This window comes from Galendromus occidentalis, unplaced genomic scaffold, assembly GCF_000255335.2.
Source record: "Galendromus occidentalis unplaced genomic scaffold, Mocc_1.1 scf7180000076543, whole genome shotgun sequence".
NCBI classification, from domain to species: domain Eukaryota; kingdom Metazoa; phylum Arthropoda; class Arachnida; order Mesostigmata; family Phytoseiidae; genus Galendromus; species Galendromus occidentalis.
The window spans coordinates 24742-52224 of record NW_003804532.1 but is presented as its reverse complement, the minus strand read 5'-3'; the positions used below and the strand labels follow the sequence as shown (position 1 = coordinate 52224).

At 50.1% G+C, this 27483-nt stretch overlaps 1 protein-coding gene across 1 annotated transcript in view; it reads right to left on the bottom strand.

The window, feature by feature from the left end:
• LOC108865255 (TOX high mobility group box family member 4-B) overlaps positions 1 to 27140 on the bottom strand; it is a 58500-nt gene extending 31360 nt beyond the window's left edge. The window contains exons 1-2 of the mRNA XM_018642110.1: positions 26330 to 27140; positions 25563 to 26194 (exon numbers count right to left, since the gene is read on the bottom strand). Coding sequence (XP_018497626.1) covers positions 25563 to 26194; positions 26330 to 27122 — 1425 coding nt within the window. The 5' untranslated portion in view covers positions 27123 to 27140. The remainder of the gene's footprint in view (positions 1 to 25562; positions 26195 to 26329) is intronic.
• Between the last annotated feature and the right edge of the window lie 343 nt (positions 27141 to 27483).

Sequence of the window (27483 nt, the reverse complement as noted above, 5' to 3'; positions counted from 1 at the left end):
CGGCTTCTGTAGCTTCGTTCTCTACCTCGCTCCGAAGAGAAGAGCTCTTGCTTCGCTTGAGAAATTCTGTGAAATTACCTCAAATTCAACTGGGAGAGAGAAGAATAGAGAGGCCATGCGACCAGGGAAGAGATGGCAACACTATAAGTCATTCACCCCGAACATCGAGCCAACCCTAACGGCGGCGGCGGTGGCAGCGGCATCACAACCGTCAGTCGAAGACTCCAAGCGAGCGACCAAACGACCATCCAGCCAGCCGAAGACCCATTGAACGGCAGAGGAAGCTTATATCGCTCGAAACTTCTAAGTTTCTACATACAAGCGAATGGAGGTTCATATCGGCGGGCTCGCTCAGATGTCCGAGTTTTCCATCTTTGCGGGGTAATCGTGAAGAATTCGAAAGTAAGCCGTGCTCGCGCTAACCTTGAATATCAAGGAGTGCCCATTGGAGATAGGATGCCGAAATCGATTGCATCCCCCACAATGTCAGAGATCGGAGGATGTGCGAGCAGGCCAATTCTCGGAATCCGGTCCGGAAGTGCCAAAACTCTCGGCAGCCGTGTCGGCCAGCCAGAAAATCGTCGGTTTCTGGGCTCCTTGTATCCAGGGGGAAGAGCTCTAGCTATCAGGGTTCTCGACCGAATTCTGCGGTCAGAAGAAATCTGCCCGAATCGATTTCCGGACCCAGAATCGGTGATCACTGGATGAAGAAATCAGGAGCGAAGACTGGCTCGACAGGTCAGGCCGGCTGAGGCGCGTGCCTGTCAGTCTGATGCTCTCGTTCCGAATTCATGAGGATACACATGAACAAAGACATAAGGAACGAAGAATGCCTAGGGGAGGAAATGAAGATGTCGTCATTGCTTTTTTCTCTCGCGACCAAAGTAGACTAAATGCTCTGACTGTTCACTAGTCACTAGTTGGTTGTCGGTATCCGTTACACAAAGAGCAACACTTCCCGAGCTAAGTTGAAGAGCAGTTATCTTGAGTGTCCGACGGCGACTTTGAAAACGTGCAAAACGCTTTCTTTTCGCTCTTTTCTTCGCTCCTGTACAGAAAAAACGGGAACGTTACACTGTAGAGCTCCTCTTTCGTCCACGTTTGACAGCGAAAGCGTTTTGTCTACGAGAAACGGCAGGCGAAGCATCCCAGCTCATTGCCGGAGACGTTCACTTGAATTGCTCGTTCGCTCGTCAGGCTGCCCATTCCGCGGGAAAGCCGAAAAGCCAAAACAAAACTGACGCTCTACTCACTCTCAGCCACTTCTACAAGAGCTAAGCATAAGAAGAGCGACGGCGATTACGGAGTCGTACAGAAGGAAGAATGTCTCTTTCATCCGGAACTCTGTGGTGATGGCGGGCGCAGCATGAACTACGAATTCGAGAGCCTGAAGTTGTTCTGGAGCAGCAGGAATTTCTCTACCAAACCATCGAGCTATAAGGTGTAACATGGAGCATAACTGAGGCGACCGCTGAATCGGAGTCGCACGGGGAATTTCCCGGAGGTAAGACCTTCCCACTAGCCCGAGAACATACGTGAATCTATGCTTGACTGTCTAGCGCTCGATGGCGAGATCTCGAATATTTGTGTACCCGAACAGGGTCGAACACGGGTGCCTTCACTCCGTTCCTCTTCTTATTGGGGAGCCCATAGCTCAGCGCAGAAAATGCTTCATGAGTCGCAAGTTTTCATTCTGGGGAACGACGATCATCTGGAGGACTTCAGAGAGCGAAAATTTGTTGGGGAGCCTTTCCAACGTCTGATATCCCTCTCTCGAATGATGCACGACGGGGAAAACAAATATGAGTCTAGGTTCAGAGCTGCCTTCAAATTATCCACTTTCCATCGGATCGGTAGCTGTAGCAGCGGTAGCAGCAGTTTGGATCTGTAATTTGGGTCGATGTTGCAATCTCCGGGTTATGTGCGTTTGTAAGTGATTTTTTCTATTCCGTGGGGATTGTCGTTGCTCCATCGATTGTGAAAATGAAAAATTATCATGTAGCACGCGCTCTTTCACAAAGACAGTCAGAAGTCATACCAAGGGCATCGAGCCCGAAAAAAATACACCGAGAAGTTGCTGGAGAAAAAGAGAGCTTAGCCGATTCAGCTCCACGCTAATTATGAGGACGAAAGTATCGGTGTTGCCTAGAAGCCCGTTTTTAGTCGAGTGACAAATGCTGTCTTAAGCGAGCACTCTACATTTCGAAGCTGCACAAGACAACGTAGCCTCGGACGACAAGATTATAAGGAATTCGGGGCTCATCATTCGGGGAATACGACGCGATGCCACAATTATCATTAAGCAATGTGGAAAACTTTGAAGGCACATCAAAAATACTGGCGCGATCCAACCTTGAAAATCTGTGTCCCCGCCCGGGAAGCGCTCGGCCGACCGACAAGCGATCCGACAGAACAGATGTGGCTCAAGGGACCACCACCGAAAGGTGGAAATCCGTCCCAGAACGAACGACCCTTCGCCGGTCGGTAGTCAAGTTCATGGTCGCGACCTCAGTCAGTCGGCTATCCAGACACAAGACAGTCAGTCAGTCAGTCAGTCAAGCGGCCGCAAAACCAGAAAGCGTCCGTCCGGTCGCGGGACAGACGCCTTCGTTCCGGGGCGTCTACAAAGCTTCCGATGTTGCAGAAGCGACGAGTTCTGCGCGGACGCCTCGCGGCGTCCAGGTAAGGTGAGCCGCTGCGCCTTCTCTGCTCTGAGCTAAAGCTTGGGCATTCGAAATCGTAGACTTGCTTGTCTCGCAGCCGTGGGGAATCCAAGCTCCGAGTCTCTACCTGCGACGCGCGTTTCCGCAAGCTTCTTTGTATCGTTCTCCGGGCGGGGAATTTCCCTGAGAGTTGACGTTCACTACGTGCAGGACTCGTCGCAGAACCGCCGGCACGTGGGACTGCCGCAGAGAAGATGCGTTGTCGACTACCGCTGCGGTGAAAGCGGCTAACCGCCCGCCCGGTCGCCTGCCCGCTCGACCGACTGGCCTAAGTACCGTTACAGTGAAAGCTGTGTCAAGCAGTCAGTCAGTAATTCTGGCAGTGACTTCACGACCCATATACGTCCCGGTCTCGTCAGCATAATTCCCAGATATCACGATATGTACACATATTCTCTTCGCTCACGTTTCGGGTTTTCCGCTCCGAATTCCAAGACTGGGGAGGAGGCTCCAGATTCGCAGGAATCCTCGCTCAAATGCTTATAGCGGCAGATGGGGGACCTAGGATTTCGAAAAGCTTCTCTAAAATTGATGCCGTTCCCGGAAAAAGGCTTGGAAGAGAAGCCAGAGTTCGCCATGGAGAGGTCGTTGAGCAGCTACGGAATTTCATTATTCGCTCCTCGGCCAATCCCACCCGAAAACTCCAGCATCAGGACGCATCAATCAACCTAGATGGAGCAATCTGCAGCCTTCCATCGGATGAACCCGGAGCCATCCATTTCTGTTGCACGCGAAAATCGCCCGAGAAGAGCCGATCAGCATTGTTTTCTGCCCGTTCACTGTGTTCTGGAATTTCCCCGACGCGATCACGGTAAGACTCGGGAGTCGGAGGAAGTAAAACAGTTCGAATCACAGCCCGACTCAGCGGATCGATCGGCGGGGTAATTATTAAGCCACCTGTCTAGGGACGTAAATAAACAAAGATAGGTCAACGCAGAGGTGTATTGCCGCATGCAACATGCATGCGTCTGGAGAAATTACCGGAGATGGAGGGATAGAGAGCAGCGGGATTGCGAATCTAGCTGTGGTTAGAGGGGGACGGTGAGATACTGAATTAGGCTGCTAATTAGCAGCCCAATTCAGCATATCTGATTTCTGAATCCTCTGATCCACCCAATACAAGCGAAGCCGGTGCGATACCGGCTTGCTAGGCGATTGGTATCGTCGACGAGCGCCGAACAGATTCTGGTAATACAAAGGTTGGAGCGAGCAAGCAGCGATCCATCTAAGCCAGCATTCATTCGCCGGCGTGGCAAACACGACCTGAATTTTTATTAGGACTTAACTGGGCGTAGCCAACTCGCTTTTAATTATGCAAAAGAAGACGATCATCATCATCATCATCATGGTGACGAAGGGAATGGTGTAGAGGAAGGAGACGATCATGAAGAAGATCATGATGAAATATTATCTAGTGCACACACGACGAAGGCTTGAATAAATTCCGGGCAGCTATTACTGCATTTTCACTTCGTGAATCCATCGATGGCCCTAAGCCCGGTCGTAGCTGATTTCCATCCTGCGAATCACGGCGTTGCGCGACTGGCCTGCTAAAACGGCCGAACCCCAATAATGATGATAATTAATAATAATATAATAATAATAATAATCATCATCAGAGTAAGAGTCATGACCATAATCCCCATGATATGCGGTGAGTTTATCTTTAAATCCCTCCCAACTCTCTCCCGTTATCGCCCTCCGTCATCTTCTAGCACCAAGGCGAAGCTGTCGATGCTTCCAGGTAAGTTCATCATGGGAGAAAACCTCGAGAACCCGACAAGAGTTACTCTAGAAACGAAGAGGGCTGAATTGAAAATCCGACCAGAAGTTGTCGATATCGACAACCAGAGAAGATTTCCCAGAAGATCGTTCAACGAGAGTCTGGCCCAGCTCAATGGATCCGCCAGTCGACAGGAAGATTGAACCAGATTCCGGGAGAAGTACGCGCCCGCTTACATGTATGATCAAGAATGAAATGCAAAGGCTGCGTCATTTATGACACTCGATACCATAAAAATAACAGCAAACACACACGAGCAAATCGGCACCCGACTATACACGCGAAACCAGCCCCAAATGTAGAGGCGAAAAATAGATCCGGGGTGAAAGTGAAAGAGCTGAAAGGAAAATGTAGCGGAATAAAATCACCAATTTTGTCCGTCGGCGGATTATTATTTTATTCCCGCAAAAAGTATACTTATGAAAGCATCCTGGTCAATCGAGAAAGTGGCTAGTTGACGCCACACAGACAGACCCAAGAAGATTCTGCACGGTCTGGATACCCCTCGGTTGAGCTTCGTTTTAGGCCAATGCTTTTGATTGCTACATTACTCCCTGTGGAAGTGGTTTCGTCAATGTTTGCACCTATTCCATTCCAACAAGCTGCCGTAGATGAAGGATGCGGCGGACTTGTGGCTTTGAATCCACGGCTATGATTACAGGCCCGACTCTCGGTTCTTCCCTCAGTAGCCGCGTCGGTGACAAGGGAAGCGATTCAATGCGGGAAATGGAAAGCGATTCCGCTCAAGCTCTCCTCTGTAATATGTTTCATGTACGCGGAGAATCGTTGCTCCACTGGGCTGTTCGTGCTCGCGCTTCGGGCGAGAATGTTCACAGATGGGATCTCGTCGAGGGCTAACGGGGGAAAACTAATCTGGAAAACTGAGAGTACTCAATGCCCTCACTCTTTGCTCCGTCCTGTCTTCCCTGAGTGCATAGAGCTGCTTTTCCTATTCCGGGCCCTTTGCTCCTCCAATATCATTACGTGGCGCGCAGGGACCCCGATCTTTCCCGGGGGGGCAACCTCCATGCAGCCGGCCAAGGAAGCAGAGGTTGAAAGCTAGAGCCCGAATCCGGAGTTGGGGTGAGGGGTGAGGAGGAAACTTTAGCAAAATAAATTGGAAGCCCTCCTCCGAATCCATTCAACTGTGCAGATTCGTTCGTTCGACGGTCGCTTGGTCGGTTGGTTGGTTGGCTGGTTGGCTGGCTGGCTGGCTGGCTGGCTGGTTCGTCCGCTCGCTCCTGTGCTGGCCCTCTATTGCGTCTCCCTTCGGTTTTGCCTTTTTCTCCTTCCAATTTTCTTGTGTTTGCACCTATATAACTTAGCTCTCATTCGGAATAAGTGTTCCATGCACGATGGGATCCTTTCTGCGGAATCCCGACTATACAAGGGAAGAAAAGCTGGTGGACGTCGTTCCTGATTCACCGATGGGATGATATTCGTGCGGGTAACGCTGTCGGAATGATTTCCTCCTCATGGGCTTTGATCATGGGTACCAAGACCGTGAGCGAGGAGTTAAGGAGGGAAAGAAAAGAACTGAAACATCTGAGCTCAGGAACGTGCGCCTCGGAACAAGAGAAATCGGCTACGTGACATGCGACATTGATTGGATTGAGGGAATGAGAAACGGAGTGAAGTCGTGATTTCGCTTATTTCCGCAAGCGCCTAATCAATGCGTTTTTACTGGTGTTGTGACTCGGCTTCATCCGCACGTGTTCGTCTCATTCATCAAGCATCAGAGCCGAGCGTGGTTTGCGTTCACAATGACTCCTTCGGCTCGCGGGGGTCTTAATTGAAAAGTTGAGGTCCAATATTCTTTTCCGAGAAGGAGCTTCACAAGGCTTCATCTGATATCACAGAGCTTCCGTGGCTTATCAGTGAGGTTCCTCCGGGAATCTCCACAGAGGACGGCATTCCTATCCTCGCCTGAATTCGGGCAGTCGCATCACCGACCGGCTCTAGTGAATACATTAGAAACTTTGGAGCTCGCGTGCGGCATTCTCGTCCTTGAAGGAGCTCTCCAAATGCTCACAATAGACTCATGGAACTTTGGTCCAATCGCGCGAGATGGAAGTTCTCGTTTCTAGACGACTGCTGTGCATGGAGCCGGAAGTCGTAGGAAGAGTCCGAGCTCCGGCGACTATTGAATCAGACGACTCAATGTGAAATCTTTTATGGCGCCTCTACGCGTAAGTGGCGGCTCGCCATCTCGAGCTGTCGGCCTTAACCTTTCTAGGGGAATCCTCTCTGCATCGACTGCCGAGCGTCCGAATAAGCGACCTCCGAAGCCTTTCTTCGACGGATTCTACCCTACATGAATACGCCGCTCATTTTCATAGTCAGTGTTTGCAGTTTCCACAGTAACACTCGAAGAATCGGGGCCACGACCATGGAATCAAGCATCCGAATCCTGACTGAGGGAACTGGGGCGAGTCCATCGCTTAGGATTGCGATCGGAGCACCATCGGGAGCAAGGAGGATGCCTTGGGACCAACTATTGGATCTCGGGGTCTCAGACGTCTTATAATTACAACGGCTTAGACGGCGAAACTTCCTTCGGGGAAAGAAGTTTCATTATGGTCATCGGTTCATCTCTACCTTCCGAATTGTCAACGGGAATAAGTCCGCCTTTCAGAACAACCGCTGCTTTTGATCGAGAGATATCCCGAATTTCTCTGACCAGATTCTCGAAATCGTTTCCTCCCGGGGCCATGATTGGAATAACTCTCCGATCGCGGATTCGTTGCGAGGAAATGAAGATGCGCTGATTGCATGATAAATCTGTGGAGGGCACGCGATAGAGGGGAAAAGAGAGGGAAGCCTACGCGGCATCAATATGCTCATCATCGCAGATCGATTTCGAAGGCGGCATCCGGACCATCGCAACGGTGCGCTCGGTTCAGGAACAAGGAGAGTCGCGGAAATCTACATAATAGGATTGGCTGCCAGAGGTCGTGCTCTGGTTGCTCCGTTCACGAGAGAGTGAGGACATCATCTCAATTTTCGAAAGCGAATTCGATTCCTATTCCGACTCGGAACCTCAACACTCTTGCTGGCACTGATTCTGAGAGAGGATTTTCGCTCTCCCGTTCCTTGATTATCCCTCTCCATGTTTGAACGGTACAGTAAGCGGTTGTTCGGGCGAAAGTGTGCTGACAGCCGAAAAATCTGCTGCGTCATCTACAGCGACCTGCATCAGCATTAGCCTATTTCTTATGGACAGGGAAAAGGGATCTCTAGCACTGGTGGGCTTCCCACAGAATCGCGATAATAGAGAAAATTGTTCTACTCCAATACGAGGCCGACGCGAACATCGTGCGCTCCCTGGCGCGAATGCGAACTCTAGACGGTCCCCTCCCCGGATACGACATGCCTTATTCGAAAGCCCAATGCTACGGCGGTGCCTGCAATAGGCCCTTGCCTGTGAATAGCCCAGGAAAATACAGAACTCCGCGCGATATCCGGTGATCCTCCGAGGCGATTCCTTCTCACCGGATCAGTCCGACCCAGATTGCTTATGGTTATTTCTCTATCATCGATTCTATCATCAATCAAAGCACCGCTCGTTTTCTTGTCGCTCTCATCATTTTTCTATCGCTTGTTATCTTATCTTGCTACGGAGTCGGTATCTATAAATTTCCCGGAAAGACAGCTCTCACTGCGCCTCATGAATCACGCGCCGAATATCTATCGACAGTCCAGCTCCCCACTCGGCTGTCTCCCTCACTAATTATTCTTCCATTCCATTGAGTAGGAGGTCATCTTTTATGGCAACTTCCATTGGAATGAGGTGGTCTCGGGAGGCTCACACAGCCGTTGGAGCTATCAAAGAAGCCTGAAGTTCACGTGTTCCAGCGCCGGACGACAGAACATTCAACACTGAACAACAGCGGAGAGGCCCCTATTAGAATTAAGATTAGACCGGATGCTCCGCTATTGTAGCGGCAACAGTAATAACACACAACATTGACAAACATTCATCTCCCCGCTCACCCGCCCGCCTACCGTGCGAAGCGGTGACTGACGACTATGGGAGGATGAATGAATGGACGGATAAAAATGCGAGGGGAATGAACATTTCGATGAGGACCTCCGAGAGCATTATAAGCGAAGGAGCGGCGGGAGCATCAGCTCCGCATGGTTGTTTTCTACGGAAAAAAATCGTCTCAGACTCTCCCGACGACGTCGAAATATTCCGCGAAATCGCAAGCCTGAGAATTTTCAGTTTTCGGAATATTTTCCCACAATTTTTGATTCTGGGTGTGAGATAAGCTCACAGCAGCTGCTCGCCCAAAATATTCCCGGATTCGAGCAGAACGGAAGTTCTCGTAAACGAGATTCATCGTCTGGGAAGAATTTCGTGGCTCTTTGATTGAAAGCTTTTCCGATTTCTTTTTATTGCCCTCAATGTGTTTTTTGAATCATACGACTCATCATCGGTGCAGAATAAAGTTTTCCCGATGGTGGATGAAGTCGAGTACTGGGTAACCTCGCTTCCGTTTGTGAATTCTTGATCAGCGAGCCGGCCGGTGCGGGCGCGATCTTCTCCCCCGAGGAGTTTCGAGCATATTTCGTTGAGCGTCGAGTAAGCATCGATGGACACCATCGTTTTCGTCGGCAGGAGGACGTCATGGAGACCGCTGAGGATCAGGTCGAGGTTCCCCCACTATATGGTCGATTTTACAACGTATAATCGAAACCCCGAGCTCGTAGATAAGAAAGAGCAGAATCATGCTCCGGCTCGCTTCTATAGCGAATGAATCAAAATCGATCAGGAATGCCAGAAATGGATAGAAAGGGAAGTGAATGAAGTAGAAGAGCTTGCATTCGGCAGGGCTCTTTCACTTTTTCAACTTCCCATCTGTCCGCTCCTTCATCGGTTGGGCTATCGTTCGGGCGTTCGTCGACGCGATTTACTTTCAAACGGAAGTCGTGCAACCCACGCGTTCGCACTATGAATTCCGTCAATGAGAAAATGCAGATTAAACTCCATAGGGAGATAAGAATCGGAAGCAGGAATATTCGAGCGTCCTATGGCATCCGCCTCTCTGACCGCGTGGTCCATAATCCCATTAATAGTAATTTCTCCTCGTTGTAGCTTCGGCATCGACATCGCCACCAACACGACGCTCACAAGGGCCACGATCTATCTCATTCGTTTCGTCGATACGTCACACAGTCTTTTCGGCCCAACGAATGCTCCCGCTGGAACAGCACCGGACACACACACGAAAGAGAAGTGTCAGAAAAAAGCCATTGCTCAGAAAATCTTCATCTAGAGAAACGGCGTCCGCTCGAGGAAACGAGGGGATGAAGAAACATCGCAAACCGAACCCGACTATTGCAATGAAGGAACAAAATCTCAGAATTAGCTCTAGAAATGAATGCCTTAGTGGCGCAACACGAAATCACGAGGCGCTTCGGAATGTAATGAACCAGCGTACACGAAACTCACCGCAGAGGAATACTTTCCTTACAATTCACGCTCATCGGCAATCGACCTTATAGCCTGGCGAGTATATGAGTTTGATTCAGTCTCTGGCTGAGCCGTTAGATTCCCCTTGCCAGCGGGGGCAAATTCATGGAGAAACATGCGGATAACAGCTGACGGATATCCGAATAATATGCCGTGCTGGAAACTTGGTGAAGCCGACCCGTTTTTTGCTAAACACGTTAATTTATTATCTCAAGGGGCCACTCGATCAGGAACGCTGGTTTATCCCTTCGTTCGTTCGCCTGCTCGCTGGCTGGCCCGCTCGTTCATTCGCTTCTCCATTTCGAGGTGAACCATCGATGCGGCTCCACACGATGAGGGGGATTACAAATGAAACATTTTCCGTGAGTTGGAACTTAAAGATTTTGCGCGCAGTAATTTCACTCAGTCAGTCAGACAGACAGACTGTGAGCACTAAATGAGGTGAGCAAAACCTATAGGCAACCGTGGGAGCCGAGAATTATAATTCCTGTTTCGCCGACTTCTTATTTCTTTTTAGATTCGTTTCTTCTTTTTTTTGCGACTAGCTCCCGAAGTTGTAAAATCCGACCGGTGAGAAGATATTGCCATTACGTTTTATGAACCGTGAGTCCGCTCGAGTTTTTCCTTGTTGATTCGTAATTTTATATTGGTTTATTTGCAGTCCGACAGGGCTTTGAGTCATCGTTCAGGTTTCCTCTGTTACGAATCCGAACGGTACACTCTCTCCTCTCATTTACGAGTCAATCGTCAGGACATGGGAGACGGGGAATCACCGTAGTCCATCTCGCCCGCAGCGGGATCATGGGGATCCTTAGGCGCATCTCTTAAGTCGATGAATACTACCGCATCAAGCCGTCGAAACCTATGACAGACAATTAATAAATATGATGGCTCCGCGCTCCGGTGCCGTTCAAATTGTTCCCCATACGGCTACATAGGATCGAAGGATCCTTCACGGCTCCATGTGATTTTGTTAGTATCATCGGCTCGCATTCATGCTTGAGCATTTGCTGGAACGTCTCTCTGAACATCTACTTCTTTCGATTGTTGTTGCTGTTGCCGGGGAAGCGGCGGTCGTTGAAGTTATTATCATTGCTATGCTGCTGCTCTTGCCGACGCAGATCTCGCGGAGCACTTCTTGCTGAAGGCAATTTGGTGTAGAGTTGTTTTTAGGGGGCAGTTTCCTTCTCTTCCATAGAATTGAAATGAAAATGTTGGACACATTGAGAACAGGGGCTCCAAAAGGCCACGAAGGGGGAGATGAAGAACTATCGGCGCAGAAAGGGACGCTCGATCCCACCGCAAACTGGGTTCGATCTGTTCCGCGGGGATGAGAGTACCTCCATAGTATTTAGCCCCATGAATACTACGTTGAATGTTGAATCCGTCCTGGAGCACTTCGATCCTTCAGAATCTTGAAAAGCGAAAACGTGAACGAGTAGATCGACAATCAACGCCGATCTTGTGTCGTTCCCGTAACCAATCGAGGCACAATTCAATCGAGTAATCGACTCCATGATCGATTCGCAGTCAAATGACCCGTATCCTTAATTGAATGTTGATGGTGCTCATGCTCATGGAGATGCCGGCGCAAAAATCTTCACGAATAAGGCCGAGGCATGAATCATGCTCAAGAAGGGGATCCGAGAGGCCGTAGTTTGGAGAAGAACAAATGGAGAGAAAAATTGCCAAATGGATGAAAACGTGGCGAGTATAAAAATGCAACCAACGATAAAGCGGAATGACATGTTTTACTGCATTCTATGTTCTTCGGCGTCATAAAGCGGACCCGCTAGCGCTCGCTCTGGGCTCTGCTCTCCATTTCCTAGCTTTTCCGCTTCGACTTGTCGTATCGTTCCGCCGTATGCTGCAGTGCAACCGCCTCCGAGTCTCGAAGCTGTGAATCAGCTCGGCAAACAGCACGGTTCCGGTGCCTGCATTCCTATAACCGAATATCAGGACCAACGTGCAAGCGACGATACGAATTTCATGGCCTGACCTCTCGTATCTGTGATGAGCGAACTCCTCACCCAAACCCCTAGCCAATAAGCAGGTTCCGAAGAAAGCGGATCCTCCGCTCCGTGCCCCATGTCAAGTACTCTGTTCTCCCCCGATTGTCGCCGATGCCGGGCTGCGCCTGAACTTCTCGTTTCTTCCAGGAGGAATGACGCTTCCCTCATCCGGGCACTTCGGCAGCTCGCCCTATTCAGGCAAAGACCATTCTCGGGACTCAGCTCGCTTTGCAGACCAGCGTAGATGGATGATGGAGTCGGTCTACTCACGCGGAACTATCGTGGACCACCGAGGATGAGTTCCAGAACGTGCAACCCAGTAGCAAACGCTCGAGCCTGCGCAAGAGAAGGCGGACAGCTATTCAACGCAGCGTCAGACTCTGCTTTGGGAATCCGATACCTGAGATCTCGCGGTTTCGGATATCATCGCTCGCTTCTCTTTGAGCGCCGTTCAATCTCTTCCTTCCGCGCCGTGAGGGAGTCCTTTCTTCTTGCGTTAGAAGCAAGACTTCTCATGGCGCGATGACTAATCGCTTAATTTCGTGCATAGCTCAAAAATGATGTTGCGGAGATCAGCGTCATCGTTTACCGCTCGCGCAGAACAGCTGATGCCGTTGACAAGGGATCGTGTTCAGCTCCTCACTCTCTCACTGCTTACTCGGCAGTTTCGCTCAGTCAGTCAGTCGGTCGGTCGCTTGGTCGACGGCTAGACTGTCCGCCTGGCTGTTCCCTTGGTCGGCAAGATCACTGCAACACGATGACGAGGAAGAAAACGGAGGAAAGTTGAAGAAAAAAGATCTGCTGTCCGGGCTTGGTCGTGTCGTAATAGCTTCTTCTCTTCAGAAAAATACGACGATGACGACGACGACGACTCCAAACCGATCCCAAAAATAGACGAAAATCTGAAATGGCCTCTCTCATCTTCTCGAACGAAGAGAGAAAGGATAAAAACATGCCATTTCTGCTTCAACTACCAACACGTGCTGATGCCGTTTCCCGGCGGTATTCACCGGTTTTGAGTTCCCTCGTCGACTCTGTGCCGAACTTGACCACGCGACCGATGCGGTAGATCGAGCATTAAGCTAATCGACTGGCCGACTTTGACCACGAAATCAGAGAACCATTGTGCATATGTATCATCGATTTGCACATTTGACGGAGTCACCAGCCTTTGATTCTACCTCTGACCCTCACAATATGAGCCGTAGAGGTAGTGCGATCTCGACCCCTCGACACTGCACGCATCATTAGATTTCCATGTAACGGATTCAGCCGAAACCATTGTTCAGAGGCTTGGACCGCGGTTTCTTTCATCGCATTGAAAGACAGCTCTTTCTCACAACGAGACCAGAGTCGTGTAACCATTGGATGCAGAATGATTCAGCGAAGCACCGTCTCGCAGTAGAAATGTCTGATGTCTCCCCAGCCTCAATCCGTACCAGGGAGAATGATTCGAGTCTTTCTTCCTCAAAATACGGGAGCTTGGACCCGCAGCGGCAATCAAGAAACCATTGCTGCACGAAACTTTCAGATCTCGGGCAGCGTGAAGTACCCGGGGATCATGCTCGGTAGGTGAAGTGAGCCAATGAGGCGAGCCTTCCAAATTGATCAATCGCCCCCCATAATCAATGAGGTTCGCTTCCGGTGTTGTTCCGTCGTAAACACCAGCGGAAAACTTCGGCGGCGCCGAGGACGTCTCATGAGCGAGATGACGGGGAGAGACCCCCTGCCGCTCATTCTGAGCTCGAATGTTCTGGATTGCCATTCGATCGGATTCACTTCTCCCTTGCTCATCCTTCAGAGAAAAAAACCCGAAAGATGCAATGACTGTTTATTTCTCAGGGCTGAGCGGTGTTACTAGAGCGACGGATCGCGTTGTCGGCAACGGTGATGGCATTCCTTTGTTCCACCTCCATTACTCGAGAGATGCTTTTTTTTAGCGGCGTGCCAGTTTGGCTTAATCATCGCTAGAGGTACAGTGCTGCCCTCGGAGTTCTGATCTTCGCACCGACTTTCCGACCGAGTTCGTGGGGTGTTGTTCATGTCGCTTGGTGTGACGCTTGAATCAGAATCCATCGGTCGGAACGATTCACGAACAACGCAGGCATTCGAGGGATCGACAACAAACTCCTAGGAGCTGCAACATCAGAATAAATATTATACCTACATCAAGACGGCGATTGGTTCGAGCGAGGGAAGCCATGAGTTTGTCCTGGCTCCCGGTTGAGCACCGAGAGGAAATTGCCTCAGGATCAGCAATTGAATGTGGTTTGAAAAGGACGACCGATAGAAGAATGAGCGAGGTCCGGGAATGAGGAAGTACTGCTGATTCGGTGTCCCGCACGTTCATACTATCGGGTACGCGAAAAATAATTCTGTATGCTGCTTGATCCCCAAAAAGTGAAGCTCTCTTCCTGCGCTCCGGGATTAGGCTGAGTCACAACGTAGAGTCTCCGCCGTCCCACGAGTTCCCATTTGATCGGGGGACGACCTAAACACTGAGCTCAGACTATACTAGGAAAAGAGCTCTACGTGCCGGTGTGCCCACATAGATCCTTTCGCAGAAGGGCGGTGCAGGCATTGCAACGCAATATTCGCTCATCCATTGCTCTTGGCCCTTGCGGGCGAGCTACTGGCTGACTGGTTGATTCGTGGGCTGGTGGGAGCAGAAGATGTAGCGGAGCCCGCTCGAACTGAGTAAACAAAAAAGCTCTGGATAAACAGAGAATGGGGAGAATAGAGGGCAAAATCAAGCGAGCAATAAACTAAGCAAGCTGTCGAATGCAGATTCCGCGCAGTCCACGGAAACATTCGTGCTCACTGACCACAAAAAAATAACAATGGGGATAGACAAGGACATCCGATGATCTCGGAGATTCCGCGGCACTGTTCGCAAAGCAGAGGATCGCAGTCCACATAATGAGTTCAATTAGCTAGTCACCGAAGACTAAGAGTAAGCCAATGCTGATTCCTGTTCCTGAATACTTTGGGGACAGCGGTGATAAAGTGATAGAATATTATTGGTCCGCGAACTCCCCTCGAGCTCAGCCGCTCAGGATCCCGAAAGAACGGCGCGGCAATTTCTTTCAGATCACGGCCGACCGTAGTCATCATCGTCATCGTAATCTTCGTCATACATTCACATGCACACACACGCTCTCTCTCTCTCTGAAGAGACTTCTCGGCCGACTGGCGGACGAAGAGAATAAACGAAACGGAGCAGACAGCTGTAATGACCTACGGAATGTGGGCCTCTATCAGACGAGAAGGAAACAACAAATTAAAAAAACCGACTCCGAGATGAAGAAGAAATGAACTCAAACATCAAGGCTCTCGGAGGTCGAAGCACGGAAGACAATCATCGTTTACGTTTGTTCTTGTCAGCCGCTCTCCACGTAATCGATGTCGCACGGAAAGACAAGCTGGCTACTTAGGCCATTTGTGTCAGCCGTCATCCTTAGCTCGGGTTTGGGAAAAATCAGTGGTGCAGGCTGAGCTCCTCCCGATGCCGCCGTGACCACCATGTCAGAATGGATAATTCCGAATTGAAAAATTTTTCTCATTGCGATATCTGTTGACGCCATTTTTCATCATGCAGGCGTCGAATGCTCCACTGGGCCCACACACTGCTGCGATGAAAAAAGTACTTACTGACAATGACTTTGATTAATCGTTCGAACTTCTTGGAGCGGGCCAAGCGGGCATTTCACTTGTCTGGAGCTCTCCGCGGATCAGAAATAAGAAGGACGTCATCTCAGATGATCCCTCCGTGCTGAGATCGGCAATGACTCCGCAAGCGTCGTGCGAGCTCTTAGCTGTACGGACAGCGATCAATTACAGGAAGCCGCTTCTGAGATTTTCGATTGATTATTGCCGTATTTCGACTGGGTGAGTATGGGAGCGTTTCCAGAATCTCTGGGAGATGTAAGCGGAGGTCCTGCACGCGAACCCGCGGAGATAAGAGGAACGGAAAATATACAGATCGAATCCATTGGCGAGGGGTTATATCGCCTGGGGGAGCCGAAGACACGATCATCGTCTGTCATCAAAGGTATCCCTTCCTCAAAATCCACTGAAATTGGTCGTCTCCATGGCTCAAAAGCCGAAAGATCCTCGCTAGTGCACTCATACTGACGGAGGTGATAAATGCTGGCACAGATCGAGGGGTTCTCGAGCGTCCCATGGAATCCGGTTTGGAATGCACGGTCGGACGAAACCTCGACCCCGCAGAAATTGGATGGACCAGCCTCCAACTCTGAATCGTCGCATGGGACTGTCTATCGCCTGATCACTGATACTCGAGTGAAAGCGATCAGAGCGAATTCCGGGACGAAGATGCGATTTCGGTGCAATGCAGAGCAGTGCGCACCTAGAAAGTGTGAAGGGCTTTTTTTTACTGCTGGAGGAGGGAAGACCATTACGCACCTGTTTCCCCTACCCCAGCATCTACCTCGCCCAATCTGAAAATGAAAAAAATAAGAGATAAGAGGCCCCCTGTCATGTGGGGAGGCCCCATAGCACGGACAGATGGTTTAAACCCCAAGGCTTCGACGACGATGAAGAGGAAGAAGACGACGATGTAACATTCTGCCACAATCAATGCTCTTATTGCTGTGAGTGTCGTTGTCGAAATGCATCAGCCCATATTGTATGGGAATCTCATGCGCTCTCGGATGATCCAACAATGCTGCGAACTCCTCCTCCATCGACGGCTAGACAGTTCACTGCGTGGTCGCTTCGTCAGTCAGTGAGACGGTCCGCTGAGCCGACGGGAAAAGCGTGCGCTAGGGAAAGACTCGGAGAGTAAGACTGTGAGAATCTAGGCAACTCATTCTGGTGCCGCTTGGAATCGAGAACATCGGCGGCTCGGCATCATTTCCCAGCTCACTTCAAATTGCGAGCCTCGGATGCGTGCCATTATCGAACTCCACACCATTCCGGCAGCCGGCGTGGCGGTGGTGTTCGCCAATCCATTTTTCTCGGCCGAAGGCATTGGCCCCCGTGCTGATAGAGAAGCGTTAGAGAACTTCTGATAGAGAACTTTTTAGAAGCGTTGCTCCCATAATGTCTTTCCCTCCATTCCATCAGATGTCCTATGGAATCGTTGACGATCCTGTGTTCTCGCGTACGCCCTTTCCGTTCTTTCCGAACGAAAAATACAGTCATTATTCCCCTCCATATCCCGAGTCGGTACATTCGAACTCCAGGTAGAAATAATATTTTCAGTTTTCGACGGCCCCCTCGATTCCTGCCATAGCCTCCGAAGGATGCGGCCCTACCGTGTACAATGTTCTCTGCATCCTTCGACACGGAATGCCCTCACGCTTATCGGGAGTCGCTGAAGCAGCGAAACTCATTGAAACGGTCACGTCGCAGCGTCGTCGAGAAGGCTGACTGAGATCAGCCATGAATTCTAGGGATTCCGACGTGATTCTTGTCTCGAGCAGTTACGAGTACCAAAACTCTTTATACTGCCTCGCGTTATCACTCACCTCTTTATCGTCGATCAGATACAATGGATCTGTGGTGATTTCTCACCGGAACGGCTTCGTTAATTGAGTAGAAAATATTCATTGTCGAAAACCGAGCGAAACCGGTCTTTATCCGCAACCATGAGGTTATGTTCCATATCAGTATCTGTGCGCTTTTCTCGTCGTATCCACATCCGTTAGCCGCTTTCAAGCGTTCGGAGATTCCCTGATAGCAGAGAAAATGGCAGTTTTTTCGTTGATTCAGCATATTATTCAGAATGTATCTCCTCAAAGCCGTGTGAAGCTTTTCAGGCGCACCGAAATCAAGCCAGTCGCTTTGCCGGCGAGCTATCCATCGGACGAGTGAGCATGAGAAAAGAAAATAAGATCAAGCAGCTTATCAGTCTGGCCCTAATTAGGATTAAACGCAACAAGAACACGGTGAATAAAGTTTCCGCGGCTGTCGCCGCCCCAGTGTTCGAGTTAAGGGACTGGAACGGACGTTGCAAATTTAACGCACGTCTATCATGACTTATTAGCTAATTCGAAGTGAACCCACAGCATCGGCCGTTGAGGATCTCTCTGGTGGCGATCGAAATCATTGCGACAGCATTTGATCGCAATTTACGGCTCAGTCTTCCCAGGTCCCCGGTCCAGATGACTTCGTTGGCCATTGCTACTGATGCTGCAAAACGGAAACAAAAGTTCCGTCTCGACTTTCTTCCAGGGGGTCGGAACAACTTCATCTGCGGGTATATTCCCTGGAATCAGATTCGAGGGAAGGAATCCCTGGAAAGTACAGGATATATTGATCTCCTTCTCCCCTGGATCCAAATTCGATGCCTGAGCACCGTCCTGGGGGTTCCAAGTTTGCGGATCGCGGTGCTGAGTTAACGAGTTTCTCGCGCAAGCGACTTTCCATGGAAAACTCGCGAAGACGACACCGGCGTCCGCCAGAGATCGATCACCGCCCGTCAAGTTAAAGATCACTGCTCTCTAATCGGATCGTCTCGCTTGCTGATCGGCTGACTGAAGCTTGAAGTCGGCTGACCGACTGAAATTACCAGAGGAAGAAATACGAAGCAAACCGATAAACATGAATAGCGAAAGAAGAGCTCCGAGCAGAGATAACACGATGATTAAACGAACGCTTTTCGTTGAACAACGAGACCTAATTGATGTTATATATTACAAGCATCGAGTGGAGAGAATAATACTCGCTCGCTAGCTAGCTAACAGCCAACCAGCTAGCTAGCTAGGCAGCTAGCTAGGCAGGCAAGCAATGAGAAAGAAAAACCTCGCCTGAACGCCAGGCGGCGCCCCTCAATTTTAATGGCGAGCGAGTGAGTGAGCGACTGAGCAAGCTATCCAAAGTAGCATGAGGCCAAACTAAAACCTAACGATTGCTGCCTACGCCACCGCCACCAGAAATCCCGGGTTCTTCCGACGGAGGAGAACGTTATCCTGAAGACACCGCCATCATTCGCGACGTAGTACAAGGCATCCGAACCTAGCGTCTCGAGTGGGGATATCCTCCGTGATTACACTCCCGGAATTTCTCTCTCGCTCGCGATTTCAACTCGAAATCAGAACCTCTCGACCCGAGGTCCTCGTTTTCACGAGTGAACGATCAAAGTCCTTGCGGTCATTATCATCATCTTCATCAGCGTCATGGTCCGCATCGGGAGCAACACGGCCCCGGTCTTCATCATGAGAATTATCATCGCGATCTCCATCACGATCACCAACCGAAACAACTCGACTTCTGAGCTGCGTTGGCCTAATTCCGTTCGGAAGTTTGCGCGCTGTCGCCTCTCGACTGTTTTTCTGCCTCTTATTTTGTTTCTGGAACCTATCTCCTTCATGGAAATCCATTTTTCCCTCTTCTCACCAGTCGTGAGATTCTCTCCCCCATGCTCGGAATCGTTTCCATGCCCGACTCCTCTTCTATGTTCTCGCTGTAACTTGAAGATCATTTCGGAGGGTTCCATTTCAATTAACCCACTTTGCGGGACGCAGTTCGCCGACTTTAATCCGAAAAGATTCGCTGAATTACTGTGAGAATTATTGTCGTCCCCTGAGAAATGCTGTTCCACGGGGAAAACTGGGAAGACCGTATCGGATAAGCTCTGAAGAAGAAGGCATCATTTGCAGAAGACGCCCTGCCACCTCTCCCTATCTACATATCTCGAAGGAATCATGGACGCGTCGAGAGGTTACGAATGGAGTGCGCCATCTGATCGCCCTTCCGGACATTCTTTGGAGTCACTTCCGGAGCGTCACAGCATTTTGCGATGAATTAGTTGCTTTTTTTTCTTCAGCTTCTGCTCCCGGAGCCGAAGCAGAGATATTTATCTCACGGCGTTGCCTGTTGCTCTTGGATTCCTGACCTATTGTCCGGCCCTACGGTGTGGGAGAATGTTTGCATAGAGATTCATTCGAGACCACAACGACACACTCTTCGGCAGCGTCATCCTACGAGCCAACGATGGGCGCCGAATATTCTCGTCTCCCGCGACTATTTCCCCCGACTTTCACTGAAAGCGCCCGGAGACGAACGCGCTTGTCGGGACAGAAGACGCAATCCATGGGAAAGGGAGCAAAGCAGCTATTTGACACTGTTTCGACTGGGCTATTTCGAGAATTCTTTGGGAGCCGAAGTATCGGTGAATAGATTCATCGACCGGCGAATCGATTTGGCGGCGTCGATTTCATTGCGTCGATGTCAATGTTGTGCGACCGGACCGGTACTAATTATCGGCAGACAAGCTGATCTCACTGAGCGTACCGACTGTACTTACGAAACACCAATGGCATTCCACCGTTGAAAAGGCCTTCCGAGCGGCAGGAATTTGCGCTGAAATTGAAATGTGCCGATTTCACGTCTCTCCGCTTGCATGGCCCCGCTGATATTTGTCCTCGAAAATCCTTCGTAGTCTCAACGTAAGAATAATCAGATGATCGAGGCATCAAGAAAGTCCTCGGTTGGTGTGGATTCTGTGACAGACAGAGGAAGGAATGAAGCTTTTATCTCTCAGGAGCGCGTATTCCCGCCGATCGTGTGTATGCTGAACGTCCGAGGACAACACGAGGAAGGAGTCACAAGCGGAGGGACCAGGCTGAAATTTGGTCCGTTCCTCCCCATCGGTCCACGTCAACAGTGGAAAATGAGACCACTCAATTTGTATGGAGGTCTCATTTCTCTATTCTTCAATGGGACGAATCAACAACCGGAAAGTGGATTTCCGACCTCGGCCGATGAGGGGAGAAGGGCGGGCGCAAGCTAGGAAAACTGATGGGTGTGTACAGAGGAGACTTGCATGGATAGTGAGACGAGGAGCGAAGCAATGCGCAGGATCGGATGGCCTTCGCTTTCACGTGATGGGCCGGGGGAACGAATTACTTCAAACAATGATCGGGAGTCGACAACACCATCATAATGGAATCCATCTGCCGCTGAAATCCGCTCCTCAAGTAGAGCGGATTGAAGGGAAGTCGAGAACTTCGAGAAATTCGAAAATCGAGCATCGCTCGCTAGTAATCGTGTTCAGGCTCCGAACAGTTGTTATTAATAACAGATCTCTTCCCTGCCCAAAGATCTGAAAAAAAGGTGAGGACAAAATGCTCAACGCTGGAATAATACATGACCGTAGCGACGAAGATGAGGCGGCGGTTCAGGACTGAAATGATCGCGTGGAGGAGGTACGACGATCCAGGTAGTACGTGGCGACACACCCGACAATACTTTGAAGGCGACGGCCGAAGCAGTAATTCTCTCATGAACAAATATTACCTCAGAAAGATCACTTCATCGCCATCCACTTTCCAGGAAATGACAGTCGCTCCTGAAAATCCAGAAAGTGCGAAACATGAACGTTCGGAGTCCAATGCAGAATTTTCTCGGCAAATTCTCTCTCAGCTCGCGGGAATCTCCTTCCCGCGAGACATAGGACGATTCCCCGTTCAGGAAGTCGTTCGGTTACAGGGGGCCTTTGGAGACTTCCTGAATTTATGGTGGGGGATCCGGCCAGAATGCTCTCTTTCCCGGAGTGATGATTAATTCGAAGGACAGCACCGACTAGCGATCAGACGAGACGTGTGATCTGCCCGACAGATCACCGAGAGTCGAAAGGATTTGTTTCCTTTGCGTGCGAAGAGGAAAGAGAATCGGAGAAGGTGGGACGAGGCAATTAACTGCTCATGGAAATTAAACAGCGAAGCCAGAGGGAGATGCTGTGGGTATATTTTCCCTTGATTTTCTACCTTCGCGCTGTGTCTGACTCGTCGACGTGCGACACGGCCGCTGCTTTCCTCTTTCCCTCTATAACCCAGTTCAGAACACACGGGGCCAATGTTCTTTGGCAACAACTCGCGGTTCCGCTTTCAATCAAACCTTGAAATGGAAAAACTCAATTACCTCTGGCGGAAAAATCCATCTATCTATCCATCTCTTCATCTCCCCATTCATCCGATCCTCCATCCGGCTGCACGAGTCCGTGCGGACACCCAAGCTCCTTTTGTTACTAGGGGAGAGTCTCGTGGTGTCCAACCTATGACCGTGAGCTCACAGCGGGTGATCTCGAGAATGAAGCCGATACTTCACACGGAAATCAAAGCATGGAATATATGTAATGCCGAATACTCAATCTGAACGAGCTGAAATTCCAATCGGAGCCGAATCGAATCCTTGCTCACGAATCCGCAATGACCACACAATAGAATTTCCGTTACAACAAAACAGTGATAATCCGTTTATTATCGTTTTGGGGATGGTTTCATTCGTTTTTCTTCTCTCTTTCGTCGCATTGAAACTCGCTTCTGTTGTGAACCTGCCTTGCCGAGAGGGTCGGTCGGTTTGGATACTCTCTCTTCTTTAGTTCATGTTTTGCATGGTCTCGCTCGCAGACTTCACTTGCATCGATAACTCCCGTATTTTTCTTCGTTCGGTCCCAACTCTAACCTAAATGATTACGAGTTCATCGGTTCATGTTGATGTCGAATCTCGGTTTTTGGCTACTAGGGCTTGCAGTCGTCTCTGCTGCTGCTACATCGCACCGCTTTCGCAGGGATGGGGGTAAGATGTCTCGGCCGGACTGCCGCCGCTGTTCTTGCCGTTGCGCCATCCATTCTCTGCGACACATCGCCTTGTTCCGTAGGAGTGAGCACGCGGAATAGAAATTGTACTAGAAGACCATTAGAGCAACGGAAGCATAACGACATTGGCAATGTATGACGGTATGAGTGTGAAGGACTGACTGTATCCGTGTGTTCGTGTAAATACATATACATGTATAAGCATATTCTATCTCAATCTGAGACGAGATCATCGCGCTGGGTTTGGAGAAGAAGGCCAAAGGTTGTTGCTTGAAACGAGGTCATCAGAGAAGTAGGCAGAGTCGGAGATGGGACGATAAATAATGAGAGAATGAAACGACAATGGACTGGGGAGCTCCCTGCGAAAGCGGTCCGCTCGCGGAGGAGCCTCCCGACCGGGAAATTTTTCGAAGACATCGATGTCAATTGTCACCGTGCCGACGTACCGATGGGTCGATTCAGTCCGGGCAGCCGAGCACCTTACGGTGGCAGCCGAGCACCTTACGCTGGCAGCCGAGCATCTAACGGTGACCGCCGAGCATCTTACGATGGCAGCTTGATCGTGGGGTTGATCCGGTCGTATCCCAACTGATATTCTGTTGGTATTCTGTACCGATCGATTGAAATGTTCTACCGTACTTCTTCCGTCGATATTGGTTGTTATTGTAGAAGTTCTGGTCGTTGCTTGAGCTTGTTCAGGTTTAAGTTACAATTTACGCGTCGGTCGATAATAAATACTATTTGCAGCAAAAGAATATCATCCTTCTCGGCTCACTTGTGTTGCGGCACGCACTCCAAGCAGACATCGGATTCTGCCAAACTCTTCAACGGCAAAACCGCCTCATTGAGGCTCTCTCCGCGTCTTACGAATCGCACTCTTCCATGTTACGGTCACGACTCTTTCGAATCACTTCAACTACTTCATACGACAACTCTAGTATAACTGCTACTACTGCTCCTCCTCCTCCTAGGTGTCATAACTCCTCTATCATGAGCTATGTGTATTTATATATTTATATATATATATATTTATCATGTCAATGAAAATAGTGGTATTAATAATAATTATTATCTCCATAGCATTATGGTTATCCAACACTTATCATGTCTTGTTTGCATATTTCGGAATCGTCTCAACTTTCACAAAATCAACGATGTTGGTCGTCACTCTCGTCTCGAAATGTATCTCCACTCGACGGATCTCTCGTATTCATTCTCGTGTGAGCGTTCTTTTCTCTATCAGCGGAGAAACTGGCTCATTCCGACTCGACGATTGAGACTATAAGCCTGCACTGACTCAGCTCTGTACCTGTCTCCCGGGCCGGGCCGGTTCACTCGACTCACCGAGTGAGTGTTTGAATTCAGTCGCTCGCAGTCAAGGAGATGACCGGCCGACTGGCGGGCCAAGAGTGTGGTTTCCTCATGCAGTCACTTTCGTCGCCGGAAAGATCGCAGCTCCGATAGAAGCAGCTACTTAGCAAAGTCTTTGGGGATTCCAGTGGCTATACTGTGTCGTTGGAACGCAGGGCAGCTAATTATGTGTACCCAAAAAAAACATCTTCGGGTACGGTGGCGGCAGCTTCCGAAGCGGAAGTCAGCCACCGGATCGAAACCATGGCGTGATCTTGTCGGCGCAACTCGCATACGTTGCGGAGCATTCGTGGTTCGGTCAAGAAGGGGATCACTACGCGTCCTGGAGAGAAAAGAAAGGAGCGTCGGCTTCAACGACGGAGGTAATGGAGGGAAGTGTTGGCGAACTCGCAATTCTGGATTTAGGACTCCATCGCTACCGAAGCCCTCTTTGGCACCACCGCTGTCACGAGTCGATCGATGGACTGAACTATTCGCGGACAGTTACACAGTCACAACGGATGGACATTACGACAGATAGGACAAGACATAATAAAAACAACATGAGTTCACCCTTCCGTAACTCTCCCCGTGGTGCATATAATTTCCTTCCCCGAAGTTCTTGACCATTGAGAATCTAAAAGTAAACCAGCTCTCTCGATGGACGCTTCGCCGATCAGGCGGAGGAGACTCCCAGGATAGACTGCTCCTCCACACACAAGAAGAAATCTATCGAGCTGCCGCTTCTCACAACTCGCGTGCAAGCTCCAGACATCCACACCATTGACCTCCCCGGAATTCGGTCTTCGATGCGGAGCAGCGATCACGGACACGGACTGCATTCGTGGTCACGGGATCGCAGTTCGCACCCCGATTGTCTCTCGGCCTCCCGGGCTCTAGGCCCGAAGAGACATCGGAGAACCATGCGTCATGCGAGCCTGCTGCCTATCCGTTGTTCCGACGTTGAAACAGTCAAACCAGGACATCTTCCCATTATGCACACTTCGTTTTTCATTGAGCTTTTTAGAACACACTTGTTACATAGCAACTAAATCATCAACAGCTTATTCTTCGACTTGGTGCCACCGCACGGAGGTGGGAGACTGCAGATACATCGCGCTTACGCTGACTCGGCAGCTCAGCTGATGACTTGCTCGTCTGCCTCCTGTTTGCCAGCTGCCTCCAGAATACTTGTTCGAGTAAGTTGGTGGGAAGTCAGATTGGTGGGCAGTGTCGTCCATCGTCCGAGGAGGCACTCCGATTCACGAAAGATGATGATCATGGATGAATATTATTTTATACAGTGGCTGTATCCGAAGGCAGCGGTTGGAAAGTAGTCCTTGATAGAAGCACTCCATATAAACACTTGCTTGGTAGGCTCAAAGTTCTTACACGGTGTGACCTCAGATGTATAAATTAAAACTGACGCTGCATCTCGACACACACTCTTGAGATTCACTCTATCCATTGAGGTTTTCCTACGGGCGAGAACAAGACCGGCCTTCGTCTTGTCGCTCCGCATGCCGCTTCTGCGAATAGTTACCGCTGCTGTTGCATATATATTTCTTGAAGTTCATGCTTCTGCTGCCGCTTTGTTTTCGCCGTTTCTGATGATGTTGTCGGGGTCTTCGTCGAATCCCCTCACTGACTGACCACCGCAGGACCGGCTTGTTGCCCGCCCTGACGTTGCGTGACCCAATTAGTGAAGACTTCTCTGCAATGAGAGACGACGCATTCGTTTGAGCAGTATTCCTTGTCCCACTCAGCGCAGTCCACAGCGGTGTTGGCGCAACCTTTCCTCCGGCACATCGGCTTGTGGATACACCCGTCGGTGTCTTCGCTCGTCGGCGTAAGAGGTGGTTCATTATTGTTTAAATGACCATTAGGAAACGAATCTTTCGAGTCTTGTTGATGCGCTTGCTGACGCTGATCAGCTCCGTTTTGCTGAACAGCTTGCTGGAGACTATCTGTCTCAGTTTTGATCGAAGGCGGCCGAGGTTGCAGCGGCGGGGCTTGCTGTTGCTGCTGGGCAGCTTCCGGTGTCATCGATTCTGACAGTTGCTGTTGGACATGTATCGCCTGAGTAGCTTGCGGCAAGGGAGCTTGTTGTTGTACTTGATGTTGCTGATGCGTTTGCGCTTGTTGCTGCTGCGGCTGAGCTTGAACCTGGGACGCTTGCTGCTGCTGTTGCTGCTGGACCAGCTGACTGTTTTCCAACTTCATGATCGGAGACTGCTGTTGTCCCAACTGTTGCATGTGCATCTGCTGGCTCAACATCTGCTGTCCTTGAGAAACCGGCGGATTCATTTGTACAATGGAAGCCTGTTGCGACTGTTGATTCTGATGGTGTTGCTGTTGTTGTTGCTGCTGTTGTTGCTGTTGTTGTTGCTGCTGCGGCTGCTGAACCAACTGAACTTGACCAGTTGACATCGGAACTTGCACGTTGAGCGTCGAATGGCCGGCATATTGATTGTGCATTTGGTTGGAGTTGTTCAGATATTCAGAACCCGGTTGTTGAACTTGCAGGTTGCTGTGTTGAGCGTAGATGATCTGCACGGGTTGTTGAGGCTGTTGGGCCATCTGTTGAGCGGCCCATTGGGCTGGGTGATGCTGTTCGATCATAACAGTCTGGCTGAACGTATTCTGGGGTTGATTAGGAGGCGCGCTCTGAGGCGGACTCGGCAGCGAATCCTGGCCTCCGCCTGATTGGGCAACGAGATTGGCTTTATACGCGGTCAACGCTTTGAGATACTCTTTCTTGGCATCGTCGGCTTTCTGTTTGTACGAGTTCTTCTTTTCGGCGTCAAGGGTCTCCCACATCGACGCCACAATCTTTGACACTTCACCGAAGCTCGCGTTCGGATTCTGACCCTTAATCGCCGCTTGGGTGTCTCGGAAGAACATGGCATACGCCGAGAGAGGTTTCTTCGGCTCATTGGGATCTTTCTTCTTCTTGGTCTGTTTCTGTTTCTTGATCGGACCGCCACCCGACGAGGTCCCGTAAGAGTCAGGGGATCCCGCCATCGGACTCGATTCCCGGGTCAACTCCTGAACCTGTTGTTGCTGTTGGCTTTGATGGGGCTGTTGCATATGGGGCTGAGCATTTTGCATAGTTGGCGCTGTCGTTTGCATCGTCTGCGGTTGCATCTGAACCTGCTGTACTCCGAGATTGGTGTACTGCTGTTGATATCCCTGATTTTGCTGTTGCCACATATCCTGGGTGGCGAAACCCATCATATCCTGATCGGTAGTCTGATACAGACCGACGCCAGCGTTCGTCTGCACGTAGCTCTGGGTGCTGGGCACATAGTACGACGTTGTCACTGAATCGGCAGTTGGAGTGACAGCTGCAGTGACAGCACTCGCGAACTGATTCAAACCGAAATCGTCACCGAAGCTCGGTGCGTGGAATTCCATCGTTGAAATTTCACAAATTTTCACAATTGAGATTTATCCTTTCGAAGATGACACGTTCAGAGCAGTATCCGATTTGGTGCGAGCTGGGTTCAGACTTCGATCCTTTCGGGGATCCGGTTTCTGCAGCAGAAGAACCGTTGCACAGATCGAGAGCCGA